This window comes from Argiope bruennichi, chromosome X2 (assembly GCF_947563725.1).
Source record: "Argiope bruennichi chromosome X2, qqArgBrue1.1, whole genome shotgun sequence".
In the NCBI taxonomy this organism is placed as follows: domain Eukaryota; kingdom Metazoa; phylum Arthropoda; class Arachnida; order Araneae; family Araneidae; genus Argiope; species Argiope bruennichi.
Window position 1 is genome coordinate 19,415,110 of NC_079163.1, and position 16,998 is coordinate 19,432,107.

Below are 16,998 nucleotides of genomic sequence, written 5' to 3' on the forward strand. Positions count from 1 at the left end.
CGATAGCTGTTTTCACAACAGTGCAATAACCCAGCTGTGATATTTGATATTTTCAGTATGTACGACGTTTGTAACAGTCACCGCTGAAATTAACGGCAGATAAGTTACTTCGATAGCAACAACATTGATTGACTGATCGTTTTCATACTTTTGATTCTAAACTTCTCATGAAGTTATGTCAGCACATTGAACCAAGTTATCTAAACGTTAACTACCTGCATATCATTAGAAAACAATCTAAAAATATGTTACATAATGTGAAATATGTGGACGCCACATTATAAAGGGAAGAACCAAAAGTCTTTAAGTGCAATAATATAAACTTGGTCAAAATATTCCAAAGTATAATCAACGGTTCTTGTATTCTCTTCAATAAAGGCATTACTCCTCTTTCCCCTTCCCTCCGGCATAAAATCATGGACATGAAGCATGGAGTAATTGGGCAAGATCGCAAATGCCTTGTATGGCATTGACGAACAATAGTTACGAAATATAGATACTTCACGTGAATATTTATACTTTAGTTGCGATCACTCTGCTCGTTAATTTCTATTTAAAGTACCCATTCTTACCCAGGCCATATTTCTAAAATATTAGAAATGGGGATATATTAACTGTTGATACAATGCTCTAAATAACATAATTATACTTCATGCTGTTTGAATCAATAAGTGCACTTCTGAAAAAATTACGCCTTTTATACTTTCTCCCAATCCTATTGGTAATAGATAATTGACATTTTAACAATTTAAGCAAAATTAGTTCGGCACTTCCTTGACTAAAACTGACCGAGTTATGAAGCTTTAAATATCATTATTTTAAGACATTTGAAACTGCTTTAGCTGCCACTTAGATTAAGATCCACCAGTCAACAAGTGGCTTTTTCTTGAGGCGGCCGTTTATCGACCTAAAACAGTGAAATTCAAAGCTTCATAATTTGGTCAATTTTAGTTGGATATAAGTTTGACTTTTTTTTTGTTTAAAATGTTATTGTGTAAAAATATTCTATTAAATATGAATAATAGACAGAGAATTATATAAAAATTTACATTTTTCAGCCGTACATTGATTGATTAAAAAAAATCTTTACGTCATTTAGAGCTTCTTTTATTTGATGCCTACCTCTAATAGTTTAAAAATTAATTACTGGATCACGATGAGAGAGGATACTCTGTAAATATTTATAAAAGTATCCTTTGAATTGTAAAATTCAATAATAGACAGAGAATTATATAAAAATTTACATTTTTCAGCCGTACATTGATTGATTAAAAAAAATCTTTACGTCATTTAGAGCTTCTTTTATTTGATGCCTACCTCTAATAGTTTAAAAATTAATTACTGGATCACGATGAGAGAGGATACTCTGTAAATATTTATAAAAGTATCCTTTGAATTGTAAAATTCAATAATAGACAGAGAATTATATAAAAATTTACATTTTTCAGCCGTACATTGATTGATTTTTTAAAAAAAAATTCTTTACGTCATTTAGAGCTTCTTTTATTTGATGCCTAGCTCTAATAGTTTAAAAATTAATTACTGGATCACGATGAGAGAGGATACTCTGTAAATATTTATAAAAGTATCCTTTGAATTGTAAAATTCAATAATAGACAGAGAATTATATAAAAATTTACATTTTTCAGCCGTACATTGATTGATTTTTAAAAAAAATCTTTACGTCATTTAGAGCTTCTTTTATTTGATGCCTAGCTCTAATAGTTTAAAAATTAATTACTGGATCACGATGAGAGAGGATACTCTGTAAATATTTATAAAAGTATCCTTTGAATTGTAAAATTCAATAATAGACAGAGAATTATATAAAAATTTACATTTTTCAGCCGTACATTGATTGATTTTTAAAAAAAATCTTTACGTCATTTAGAGCTTCTTTTATTTGATGCCTAGCTCTAATAGTTTAAAAATTAATTACTGGATCACGATGAGAGAGGATACTCTGTAAATATTTATAAAAGTATCCTTTGAATTGTAAAATTCAATAATAGACAGAGAATTATATAAAAATTTACATTTTTCAGTCGTACATTGATTGATTTTTAAAAAAAATCTTTACGTCATTTAGAGCTTCTTTTATTTGATGCCTAGCTCTAATAGTTTAAAAATTAATTACTGGATCACGATGAGAGAGGATGCTCTGTAAATATTTATAAAAGTATCCTTTGAATTGTAAAATTCAATGATATATGTAGTCACTTTTTTCCCTTCAATAAAGGAGTGCAATAATTTCAAATTAATATTAATTTCCGTCTAAAGTTTCTTTAGTGACTTCAAAATTTAAATTACTATTATATTTTCCTAGTTTCGTTCAATAATTTTTCAATCTTGATCAATACTAAATTTTATTGTTTTTCATAATGTTAACTATCTTTTTGAATAATATTGTGGAATTGTCAAGAGTTTTTTTTTTTTTTATTGATCTTTGATATCAGACAGGCAAATGCATTTTCTAAAAGGAGAAAAGTTCGATACGGAGAGCAAGCCGCTGAGGAATTAATATGATTTTGCTGACCTTTATCTTAAAACAATTATCTCGGCTTGACCTTTATCTTTAAAAAATTATCTTGTCTTGACCTTTATCTTTAAAAAATTATCTCGTCTTGACCTTTATCTTGTCAAAATCATCTCATAATGTAAAACTCCATCCGGTGATGGAGTTTTATAATATGAGACCATACGAGAAAAATTATTTTGGAGCCTTTCCAAAAAATACAATTCTTTTAAATGAAATCTTTAGTTTTAACCTAACAACCTAATTAGTTATTAACTCATATGATTCTTCTAATTAATTTAGCCAACCAATATACTTTTAATTCATACTTTTTTAAATATAAAATTGGGAACAAATTCGCAAAATAAACTTTAAAAAAAAATATGTGAAAAAATTAAAATATTAAAGATATTTTCTTGGTATATTTCTTCATCCGTAGAAGTTTGATTATCTTTATTGGAAACGGTCACTACGCTCAAATGTTTCAGCAAACAGCAAAAATCTGGCACAAAAAATTAAGTAAATTATTTTTTATGGATTATAGATTTTAACCACTTCACTGACATCATGTAAGCCAAATTCTGTCTGTGAAAACTTTGAGAATAAAATCGGACACTAAGTCATGACAAATAAGAGCTTGGAAAAAAATACGATTCAACAAAAACAAACTGTTCGAATGAGAGGAAATCGAATAAGAACAAAATTCATGAGTTCGATAGATACTACACTTACATTTGCATAAATACCCTCTTCATACATGCATAAATTCAAGTATCATGTACAAGAAGCGAACAGTTTGAATTGCGAATAAATCAAATTATCATCAGTTTTGCGAAAGATTTATATGCTTGAGCAACGAATATTTCATCGAATCAGTCAACTATCTCCCATACATAGGAAGTTTAGACAGATTTCAACTTCAGGTGTTCCGGGTCGCTTTGACGAACAGAAAATGCCTCATTTCTCTTTTATCACGAGTTCTTAATTAATGCGCTTGGCTAAATATGTTAACCCAAATGACGTTAGAGCATCCACCGTAATATTTTATGATTCTGAATCGGATGATTCGAATTCACTTTAAAATCTGTGGTGATTCGGTGATTAATTAACGAAAAATTCATATATTAATATTGGTCTGTGAGCTTATTATGTTAATCAACCGATCATCATAATATCAACAAAGCATAAAATTTTGTTAGAATTGGTATAAGAGTAGAAAAAGAGAGGAAACAGACAATAATTAGAAAATTGTTAGTAATCTGAAAAAAAGTAAAAGTATTTGTTGAAACAAACTCGTAAAAATTACATCATTTTAACGAACAAAGAAAGAAAGAAAGACATATACTAAATGTAAATTTTGTATATCCTCTTGAATTTGAAACAAAGATACAAATTTTTATAAAATCTTTTTGAAAGGTATAACTTCTGTAGCATTTACGATGGAAAATCAATTATAAATGAGACTTTCTTTAACAGCAGTAGACGATTTTATTATATTTTGTTATGGTAATCATGGTAAATAGTTTAAAGCTTAAATAATCGTTTGCTACTTATTCGTTCTTCATATGCTCATTTCTTTATTCGCAAGTACGATCAGTGAATAAAAGTACTTAATGCAATTGCACAACAAATAATCATGAAATTTGTAAAGAACGAAATTTAGAGCATTTTTTAACAGCAGTCGACGATTTTAATATATTTTGTTATGGTAATAATGATAAGTTGTTTAAAGCGTAAATAATCGTCTGTTACTTCTATTGTGCCAAAAAAAAAAAAAAAAAAACAAGTCAAACAAATCGTTTGCTACTTATTTATTTTTCACACGCTCAGTTATTTATTCAGAAGTACGATCAGTGAATAATGCAGATTCACAGTGAATAATCATGTAATTTTTAAAGAATAAAAATCACAAGCCTATTCAAATTTGTCATAGATTTAACGTCCATTTCGGTAATGATATCCTATCAAAGTTCCATGTATACAAATGTCACAAGGTATTTAAAAATTGCCCAAAGAAGTTGAAAATTTGACACGTAATTGTCGTCCGAGAATGAGTGTAATTGGAATGATTATTTGATAAATTCATGAACTTATTCTTGATAATCGTCGAATAACAGTTCAGGAAATTTGTGAAAAAAATGGGCGTTTCTCATCAAGGCGTGCAATTCACTACTGGAATACTGGAATAACTGTAAGATGGATGTTTTGAATTTTGAATTCAAATCAAAAGTCTTAAAAACGGATATTTATCAAAGGCGTGTGAATCACCATGAAGCCTAATATGTTGCATTTTTTAATCGAATTTAAATATATGATAAAAAAGTTGTGTGCATTATTACACTTCTGAGATAGAATAGTCCAGTACTAAATGGCGCACAAAAAATGACATGCTAAAAATGAATGTTCCACTAGAAGCAAAAGCTCGGTTATCTGCTGGAAAAGTTCTCACTATTTTTTTTTAATTTTGAGATTCAGAGAGATTTTGAGATTCAGGTGACGAAGTAAAAGAAATTCTGCACAATTGGTTTCTATATATGCGATATCATCCAGGAATATAAAAACTCCCAATAGACTAGTAAAGGTGTGTATATATTAAAGGAGATAATGAGATCGCTATTATTTTAATAAGTAACATTTCGAAAAAATGTTACTTATTAAAATGTCTCATTTATATTTTATCTACTCTCATGCATCCAAATTCAATTTCACATTCGAATCTCGTTTCCAATAAAAGTCTCCCCGTAAGGTTGATGTATTATCAAGCCAAATCATATCTTCTCATTGGTGTTGTGGAAGCCGATGCCATTTAATGACTTTTACTCATTAATTCACTTCACTGAAAAGTTATTAATTTAAAATTGTTCATTGATTAGTTTCGATTTGAGGCAATAGATTAAAAAGTCCTTCAAACCTAGATTACTTTTAAATAACTATAGTACCAATTTCATGCAATGCTTCGTTAATCTCTTAGCCTATGAATTTATTGAACTTTCTACTTAGATGACACATCCTATTTGGGATATTTATTATTATTTTAATTTGTATAATAATACGGCATTTCAGATAGTGAAGTGTTTTCCATTGATTTTTGCATTTTAAATTATTTTATACTTACACTTCATTGCCGATTAAAAATTCGGTAATTCGATGCGTAAGTCAGATTCGTCATTGTAAGCGAAGGGGTTAATATTACATCACATAATCGATGATTCTACACAAGAAGAAGTCAAACCAATATGACTGCAAATGAAATAGTATGACGTGTAAGATGTTACATGTAAAAAACTTTTATCGTTTATAACTCAACTTCTTAAAAATGACAAAATACCAAATCTTTTGATAACAATAAAAAACATATTTCTTAAAATATCAAAAGCTTAAAAAAATGGAAGGTAATGAGACAATTAATAATTTACCTTCTATGTCAGATCTATTTGAATCTTTGTAAACCTTATTTGTTTTTGTGTATTTCAAACAATGAATCATACTAAATAGCACTTAGAAATATTTTTCGACTTTTACAGTGTTAACTGACATCGGTCTTCATCAGTTTCACAACGAGTATTTTTCAGATCCACCTATCCCCAGCCAAAGTCATCAGTTTTTGAGAAAATGCACAAACATTCTACAGAACAATGTGCATCTATGTTGTAACATTCATTTAAAAGGTATTTATTTTGGACCATTTGAGCATTGAAATAGTTTTTAATAAAACTGTCGCACGATGTCATTATGAGTTAAAGAACAATTTAGCTTAGTTATATTAACGTCCGTTCAGAAGCAACACTAGGGTTATTTTGTGGCGAACTAGTAATTTCGAACCGCGATCAGATGAAGAGGAGGGCACCTGAACTGTCACCCTCCTTTCCAAATTTCTTCACTATACTAACGGATCATTGGCTCCATCGGGTTTAACGTGCTCCACCCCCGCTTACAAGGTGACTTTTCGGTGGAATCAGATCTCGAACTTGAAGCGCTCTGGCATCGAAACTACGCTTTTACCATTAAGCCACCACGACCCTAGAATTGAAAGAAAAGAAGAAACAGAGGAAGAAACAACATACTGGAAGCCGTGATTTAAAAGAAAGAAATATTTCCCATCAAGTTGTATTTACTTATATATAAGATTTTTCTCTTAGGATTTATAGGAGAGCTTTGGATAAAGTCATTCTGAACATTCACACCCAAATTTCTCTTTCTTCTTTGATATCCTTTGGACACTAAACTACCATGTTGCTGACTCAGATATTTTTTTATGTTTACTTCATTTTACTTCCATTCATTGTTATTAATCATATGCAATGTTGATAAAATATCAATTTTTTTAAAATTAAAATTTTTTTTCTATCCAGGGAAAAATAAAAATAAGGAAAGATCGGATACATTGTGGATGCAGTTGCCTCCTTAGCATGGCGTCGACTCCAGAGCCAGAGGATCGCAGGTTCGGGACCAGACTCTTCTACATAGCCGTTCCGTATTTATCTGTTGTTTATTAATTTTGTAGAAGGACAAATGTCGTCCAGTTGGTGTGGTGCAGAAGTTTGAAGAGGGAGTGTCGATTCAAGTGTCGCCCCCTTGTTATCTAACTATGGTTGAAATTTAAGAGCTTCATCCCGAAATAGACTTTATGTGTATTAAAATGGGACGCTAGTCTAACTAAACTAGCTAGTAATGTAATGATTAAATATGAAGAGTTTTCTTGTATTTATATTTTGAATTAAACTTTAAGTTTGATGGTAGTTTTCATTTTATTTAACCAGAATACTACAATACTGTTCATTGAATTAATATTTATTTGCTTGGCATGCTTGCAATTCTCATATTCATAAACTCTTCACCGATTATCTTTTCAAGCTGCGATGATTATCTTTTCAAGCTGTAACGGCTGTAAATAATAAGCAATTCATCTGTAAACCACTGTCGTTGTATTGAGAACTTGAGCATATATTTGATACTCTTTGGAAAATATTATTATGCAAATGCAATTAAGTACAAGCATGACAAAGCATTGCGCTTTTTTCCAATCAAATCCTGTCGAAAAAAAAGTTATAGAAAATGAGAGACAATAAGAGAATAACTACGGCCAAATAAAGCAATGCATAGATTTGCTGAAGGTCTCTCATAAACTGTGGAAATGGGTCTCTAATAGAATAAAGAAATAGATCGGCAAAGTTGCTATATGATAGAAAGCAATACTTAGAAAACGTTCTAAGAATTTAAAACAAAAAGCCAGGTTATAGATAAATGATTTAAAAAATTCTTTTTCCAACTGTTATATGTCCAAATTTAGCTTAGAACTTTTACATTACACAATCCAGTTTTCAGTTAAAAATAATTCCTCCTAAATTGAACAGAATTGCTTTTTGTATATCTATTATTTTGGGAACGCTTGTTTCGCTAGCTTTATTTCAAAAAGAATCATTATCGAACTTTTAAATTTCGAATGGTAACTCATTCTATTTTGTTTATTCTTTATGTAAGTAACGCCTATTTTCCCTTGTTGTATTCATGTCTCCTTCGCGTGGAGCAACATTTCTAAATATAGATTACAACTAAGATTTCTTTTCTCACATTCTGAATCTTTCTGACAAAAGAACATGTGCTCCAGTCATTCTTGATTAAAAGAATAAGACATTTGTGCGTCATTCTAACAGGTTTGAATCTCACCTGCAGCTGACTCGTTGTGAAATTTAATAACAAATAATTTGTGGTTGGTTGGTTTGTTGTGAGTTTTACTGGCGCAAGAGCCAACCTTGGCTAAACTGCGCCAGTCGTATGGTTAGAATATTAACGATCGTGGAATAGAAACAACGTTAAAATAATTGTATCAAAAGATTTAAAAAAGAATTACATCAAAGGATTGAATTCCACACGGTAAACAAATAATTTGTGAATTTAGTGAAATGTCAGTCTATATTTAGATAGAAAATAATAAATTAATTTTTTTTAACAGTAAGATTAATAAAATAAAACGAAAAATATTTGAATATCAAAATTGGGGCTGTGATAGAGTAGTATTCTGTTATCTAATGAAATATCTTATGCTGTTTTGGAAAAGCAATTTTTTTAATCAACAAGAATCTTCCAGAAAATTTATAAAATTCAGCGAAATTCATAAACAATTGGATTGATTGCTCGCATTCAAATTGTGTAATCGATCCAATTAGGAAAACAGGTTTATTGATATAAAATTCAGTTGCATTTCCTCGCATTTAAATTGTGTAATCGATCCAATTAGGAAAACAGGTTTTCTGATATAAAATTCAGTTGCATTTCCTCGCATTCAAATTGTGTAATCGATCCAATTAGGAAAACAGGTTTTCTGATGTAATATTCAGTTGCATTTCTTCGCATTCAAATTGTGTAATCGATCCAATTAGGAAAACAGGTTTTCTGATATAAAATTCAGTTGCATTTCCTCGCATTCAAATTGTGTAATCGATCCAATTAGGAAAACAGGTTTTCTGATATAAAATTCAGTTGCATTTCCTCGCATTCAAATTGTGTAATCGATCCAATTAGGAAAACAGGTTTTCTGATATAAAATTCAGTTGCATTTCCTCGCATTCAAATTGTGTAATCGATCCAATTAGGAAAACAGGTTTTCTGATATAAAATTCAGTTGCATTTCCTCGCATTCAAATTGTGTAATCGATCCAATTAGGAAAACTGGTTTTCCAAACGGGACTTCCAATATTTTTTAAGCATAATTAAAAAGCATTTCTTTGTTTTAAAATTCCCATCTGTATACAATGTATGGATCGAAATGATTAATAAAATAAAATGAAAAATAAGTTATTTGAATCGCAAAATTGCTGCTTTGATAATGCAGTTTATTCTGTTATCTAATGAAATATCTTCTGCTGCTTTAAGAGAGTAATATTTTTTTATTCAACAAAAATTCCCTAGAAAATTCATAAAATTCAACGAAATTCATAAACAATGGAATTAATTATGGATCAATCCAATTGATTTTGAAAGTGATTTTCCAACCTTTAACACCAATATTTTTCAAGCACAATGGAACCAAAAGTATTTTTTATTTTTATTTTATTATTCATATCTGTATACAATGTATGAATACAAGAATACTATTTCATGCACTGTATCAATTTATTCTTCTTTCCTTCCCTCACATGTAATACGACAATTGATAGGACAAACTATTGATATCTTTAATATCATTTTCTTGGTTTTTTGGCTTGAGATCTATGAGATATACTAGTGATTATATCTGCTTTCTAGTCTGTCCCTTTAGCTTGAAATAATAGTATTATTGACTATGCAGAACCAAAAAAACATTGCCTTTTGGACTGCAAAAATTCCTCTAAATATTTTAATAAAATTATCATAGCAAAGTGCAGCTAAATAAATTTCCTGATAAGTTATAATAGCACATTTTTTTATTTATTTTAAAACAGTGTAATGACTATTAGTGATTTGTTACAATGTGTATTTGATGAAAAATATAACTGCATCCACTTAGCGCTTTCTCTAAAAAATCATTCATAAACCACATTTACATCTTTGCATCATACAAAAACACACAATGCTAGATAGATCAGATTTAGTTTGTGGTTTCGAACGAAAACTGTGTATCTGTAACAAAGATAGGAAATGCATATTCGAAGCTAAACACAAAACGCTGTTATGAAAGTATTTGAAAAGTGTAGGTGAAAATACTTCTAGTGTTTTCCTCAATATGAACTATTTATTTACTAAAGAAAAAAAGCTGAGATATTCCAGGGCATTTAATTCAAATCCGAAACGTTGTCAGTGACAAAGAGACGAGATAAAAAGACAAACACCGAGAGGCCTGTTCACTTTAATTCTAATATATCGAATTACTATCGGTTCAATAAGCAGTTCACTTTCAGATGACAAAACTCTTTGACATATGACTGACCGTCAATCCACCATTGTTTTGTGCGTCCTTCTGTTTATATTTCCGTTCAACTAGGCGATAATATCCTGCATAATTTCTTATTCTCTGATCCGGGAAAGTTTTATTGACGGAATCGAATATTTGCAGTTTGATATTATCTATATCTTATTCAGAGTGTTTCAAAAGCATTTGAAAACTTTAAGAGGAAGTCAAACATAGAGAAACAAGTCATTTTTCAATGAAGCGTAGAATTGAAAACTCAAAGGGGGATCACTCAGTACTTGACAAACATACAGCGCGAGCGACTGTGATCTGGTTTAAGGACCAATACAATTTTTCAAATGAATGATCCATCTTTTTTTTTTTTTTTCTTCTTAATTTGTTTAATGCGTTCTCCAAATTTGCAATTCATGTACATAAAGAACAAAGAAGGCATTTAAAAAAAGAAGAAAATTTGACTAAAAGAAGAAAAGAGAAAGCAATCTTAGTAAAAGGATCTCAAGCTTTTAACAATGAAAGAACAATATTTGAATAAGAACGTAAAATTCCTGGCATTGTTCACACGGAATATGTAAAGAAAGCATAAAAAAATATCAACACACGTAGGCGATGTCAGTTTTTATGAGTAAATGACAAAGAGTGAGCATAAAAATCGATAATCAGCTCAAAACTCACTTGCATTGTCTCACTGATTTTGAAAACAAATCAGTTGAATTAGTTTTAGGGATTAAATGAAATAATTACGTTTTTGTAGTTTTCCAAAATAAATTTGGATTGTGCCTGAAAAGTTGTTTACAGTAAAATGGCATTGTTTTAGAAAATTTATTATTTTCAAGACAAACTAAATACTTTAAAAAATAATCTATGAAAAGTTAAATAATAATCAGAAAATGGTGAAAATTTACTTAGCCTTTCAAAAATTTTAAATAGAATTTCGTTACAATTACTAATCTGGGATGTAAGACTTAAATAAAGCGGTTATAGGAGTTAAAATGGCTTATATAACAAGACGTTGAATGTTATGATAGTTTAATTAATTCAGAGGTACATTTTAAAAACGTATAAATTTGGAAAGTTGATTTAATTTTCTGGTAAAAAATTCAGGTCGATATCTTAATTATTTTTTGAAAATTCGAGCTTATCGGAAGAAACAGAGTCATAAAAATTGCTTATAAGTACTTTTCTTTCGAAATTCGCAAACCGAAAAAAATAAAATAAAAATACTGTTTTACGATTTCAGAAAGCGTTATAATGATCGATTTTCAGAAAAAAGTTATGACAATTAAACTTGAAGTTTATATATTGTCTTAATTAATAGTCCGGTGATCTTTCTGATCATGAACTCTATAATTTGATTGTTTTTCGAGCCATTAGTTTACAATTGCCATCTGTAGCTTCCATTGCTGACCGTATCGGAATATCAGATAGAGCTGCTGCAGCTATAGCTAGTGCTGCTTTACAGGACTTGGGTGTAATCACAGAAGAAGACAAAACCTATGTAATAGACATGATGAAAATTAGGAGAGCAAGATCAACAAATCAAAGGGTTCTCATTAAAGACAATCGTTATACTCAGATAGCCGAAAATAGAGGATTGATTTTTGATGGGAGAAAAGACATAACAATTGTTCAAGAAAAGAGAGGTAGTAAGTTGTATAAAAAAATTATTTCAGAAGTGTACGTTTTACTAATAGAGGGACGAATTCAAAGTTTTTAGGCCATGTAACACCTAAATCTGGCACCGCAAAAGACATAGCAGGCAGTATACTGGAATTTCTTAAAGATAGAGAACACAACAAACAACTTTTGAACTTTGCTGCTTTTGGGTGTGATGGAACCGTTGTAAACACTGGGTATAATAATGGTGTGATTTCTTTAATAGAAAAGGAAATAGAAACACCTTTACAATGGTTAATCTGTTTGTTACTTTTAATGAGCTACCATTTTGACATCTTTTTTGTCATTTAGATGGTAAAACGAAAGGACCCAATAAGTTTAATGGCGAAATAGGTCAGCAGCTAGAAAACTGTGCTAGTCTTCCTGTGGTTACCTTCTTGCCAATTGAAAATAACCTTCCTCTTCTGGAAGACAAAAATGATTTAAGTACAGATCAAAAATATTTATTGGATATGTGTATCGCTGTATCAAGTGGAAATTTCTCACTAGATTTATCATTAAGAAACCCTGAAAAACTTGCTCACTCCAGGTGGTTGACATTAACCAATCGCTTGCTGCGATTTTATGTGGCAACTGAAAATCTTAAGACTCTGGCTGAGTACATTGTGAAAGTGTATGTGCCTGTGTGGTTTAATATTAAGTTAAAACCATCATTTACGTATGGTTCCAAACATCTGTTTAATCTTATCTCATATTCAAGCTATCTCTCTGACGATCTCAAGAACGCTATAGACCCGATTATTCAAAGAAATGGCTACTTTGCTGCTCCAGAAAATATCCTTTTATCCATGCTAAGTGATGAACTTAAAATTCAAAGAGAACTTGGTTTACAACTTGTTTTAAAAGAAAGAACAGAAAGTAGAGACATAGTTAGGAAGTTCAAAGTTCCAAAGATAAACTTCGATGCAAAGGATTACATGGACATGATATCATGGTCTGAAAATGACGTAACTGAGCCCCCCCCCCTTGTTAAAACATGTTTCCAGTGACTGTCTCAAAGACTTAATACTGAAGGCATCTGAAGTTGAACCAAATAATATAGTAGACTCGGTTATCGACTTTCTCCAGCTTCCTTGTCACAAGCAAGCTGTGGAAATAGCTGTAAAACTGTTGATCGAATCTGTCCAAAATGCCTGTGGTTCAGGTTCAGTCGCAAGAGAAGGATACATAAGAGCAAAAATTGATTCACGTGTAAATTTGCCAAAATTTAATACAAAAAACAATTTAACGTGGCAATGAAGTAGAAGAAAAGATTTGGAACTGTAGCATTTGTAATCATTAAGGATATAAAAGTAAGAAACAAAATTTAACATTCAATATATTTTTTTATTATTATATTTTGTAATTAAGAATTTTTCGAGTTGTAGTACTTATATATGTATTTAAAACCATCTTTTATAACATCATATCCACGAAAAATTCATAAAATTCTTTTTATCAAAGTTTATATTTCTTCAATTTTTTACAAACTTTAAGTTTTTTGCCGCACCTTAAGATGTTATAAAATTGCAACCAAATTAAAAAAAAATTTTTTTGAACTTAAAAGGCACCTTTTCCTACCTATTACCAAATTGAAATTGAATAAATAAATTTAAGGCCCATTTTAAAATTTGTCATTTTTTTTTCCAATTTTTTTCAAATTGCAAGCTCTTTGCGGCATCTCAAGATGTTGCAATATTGCAACCAAATTTTCAATTATTCTTTATGAACCTAAAAGGCAGTTTTCCCCCACTATTACCAAACTAAAATCGAAAAAAAATTAAGGTCGTTTTCGTCCTACCGTATTGTACAGTTAACCAGGATATATATTTTCGCTTGCCGTTCTTCAATATATATCTAAAAGTGCTGACAGTATCATTGCGCTAAATAACGTTCTCCATTAGTGGCTTGCTCCCCACTTATTCAGTATGTCATTATTTATCTCTATGGATTAACAGAAACACTCAACTAACGCAAATTTTTTGAAAGAAAACTGTTGTTACAGTATGACAAATTTGGCATGAAATAAATAAATAGTGATATATACATCGATTTAAAAACTCCATATTCATTGTGTAGTCTTCCTTTACCTCCACCACCACAATTTCATTTTTTATGACAGAAAAAGTAAAACATCCACATTTTACATATTTCGAAGTTAAATTTCGTAACCCTCATATCGACACAAACAATTATTTTTTTCCATGAAAGTGATCCAAATTATATATAAATACAAAAGCGAAAAAATTATATTGGAGCTAACATCTGTTATCTTCGATATATAATAAAAATACATTTTTTTTCCGTATAAACCTCCCACAGACTACCGCCTGGCTAAGGAAAAAGTTCTGAAAAAGATGGTTTTGAGAAAATCTTCGGAATAAAAATTCCTTACCTTTCACAGGAGGGATGTATTCCTGATACGGCATAGATACATATTCTTCTACTTGAGGCATTTCAGGAGGAGGCATGTAATAATAACAACATGCATCAGGAGGCATCATGTAGCTTGGATAAACAGGCATTTCCACAGGATTGTAAACGATATAAGGAGTAGGATACAACATATTTGAAACTGAAATTATAAGTGTTTAATATCAGTAAATGAAATCAGATACTTATTAATAGCAATTAAATCATTTTTATTGTACGAACTGTACAATACTGCAATATTTATTGATAATTAATTCTATAAGAAATCATGCTGCACGGAAACAAAAAACAGATTTCTAACTAAACAAGTTAATTTCTTATTCATCAAAGATTGAGATGTCGATTAAAAAGTTTCAATACATTTTTGAAAATTAGGAGGATTCGAAAGTATTTACTTTCACATATAAAGATTGTCCGAAACCAACTGTTATTTGAACTTCTATCTCTCTTCAACACTATTAGGTTTGAGATTACTTTAGGTTAGGTTCAACGCAGACAACGATTTCAGCATACATTTACGATAAGGCTATATTAAATATCGTAACACATTAATTTACAATATACTCTATAGGTGCAAAGTAATTTAAGTAAAGAAAGAAGCGGAGCAAAGAAATTTGAAAAACAATTTTGAAATTTGAAAATTTTATCCTCCAAAGTAATCTGCTATAAGAATCCCCTATCAACATTATTGTATTTTTTTTTCGTTGGCCCGACCTGCAGAGACGAATTTAAGAAGACTTACGTACCGAATCGCCATTAAAAAATACCATGTAATAAACAGCATGATAAAAAAGATAAAAACTTATTTATGTACAACTAGGCTTGAAAACGTTAAAAAAAATATTAACGCAAAAAATTCGACAATACTTAAATTTGAATTACATTTTATTTTTACTTTGGGTTCTTCAGCTGCTCGATTCTTTCCTCTTATATCTTTTTTCTGCTTAATAAGTTGTCCAAATTTTTAAATTCGCTCCAAAATTTATAAACTATTATACCATTTATATATTTTGTCATAATTTTTATGCGTCAAAATTGGCTCTAGATACATCAAATTGTACACTATATTTTTAAACTATAAAATTTTTTGTGCGTATTTTTGTAATTTGAACGTTTTTTACAGACTCTTGGTATTAAATTCTTGCAGAAAAATCCAATGTAATACAATAAGAGTAAATAAAAAAGATAACATTAAAATTACGTAAAAAGATGTAAGTATAATGACAGATTTATAGAAACATTTCCTTTTCGAAAATTTCAACTATTTCTTTCTTTCTTTCTTTTTTGTTCATCTTAATTTATCAATATAGACTTTAGAGGAAAGTTTAGTGATCCTCGTTTGCCTGATGATTCATTTTCTGATATTACCTTGAAATAAATTAAGGAAATATTCATTGATATCTGATAATCAGTCAAGGATCTGATCATCATTTTTTTTATCTCTGCTGTTTACAATAAAATAAATACATGTTTATATCCATCCGGTGTCTTTCTTCTGAAAAGAATGGCCACAGTTCTTAGTCGCACATGTTCCGCTTTTTTCAAAAAATCCAATCAACCCGTTTCCTCAAGGGGAAATTTGACACATGAAGACAATAGCAGAGTTCTGTTTAAAATAAGAAGATTTGATGCTTTTATTAACTTTCTAAAAAGTACAGCTTTTTTATTTTAACCTCGTATAACTTCTTAGCTCTTTATTTTAAATAGTTATTTTAAAAATTGTGAAATTTTGATATTAATTTTTTATAAATTCAGTTCTTGGCACCACTCTATTGATTCAAATCTTTTATTAAATTAATAGATTAATCTTTAATCACATTCTTAAAACATTAAATAGTGCATTGTCATCGAAATCACACAAATGCGCAAAGTTTTGAAACTTTACGCATAAATTAATAGGTCAAAAATTGATTGCAAATTTTGATCTTTATAAATATGAAACGATTCAAGTTAAATAAAAGTGTATTTAAAGAAACATTAAACTTGAAGAAGTTTTTTTATTCAACGTCCACGCATATAGCTAAATCAAAGTCAGCTTGGATACTTTGGAACTATAATTCCATCTAAAAACGTCAGATATGTGCAACATGTATATTTTATTAATCATTATATTCTTCGATGAACAGTGTCACATTGGTTATATTTTTGCTAAGTAATAGTAATTTATATTTATTTTAACCAAGTATTGCTAAACAATATGATTTTAATTGAATAAAATTTGTTAAAATCCGCTCTCATAATTATTCTTTAGAGTCGGGGTGAAATCTTTCCCGTAAATAAATTTTTTTTTCATGCACATATGTCGATTTCGCTTTGAATAAAAATACTAAAATTTGCCCTTACTGTGCATTACTTTATTAATTTAATTATATTTCGTATTATCTTTATAATTATCCTTTATTATATCCCGTACTTATCATTATTAATTTATTCATTTAATTATATTCCGTCTATAAGGGACTAAATATTGTTGCGGAATCCCCATACAATTATTAAAATAATTTACGGT

General features: G+C 29.6%; 1 protein-coding gene across 2 annotated transcripts in view; it reads right to left on the bottom strand.

Annotated features, from left to right (window-relative positions):
- LOC129960064 (uncharacterized) overlaps positions 1–16,998 on the bottom strand; it is an 83,930-nt gene that overhangs the window by 40,819 nt on the left and 26,113 nt on the right. For both annotated transcript variants that reach the window (XM_056073122.1, XM_056073123.1), the window contains exon 4: positions 14,452–14,631. In XM_056073122.1, coding sequence (XP_055929097.1) covers positions 14,452–14,631 — 180 coding nt within the window. The remainder of the gene's footprint in view (positions 1–14,451; positions 14,632–16,998) is intronic.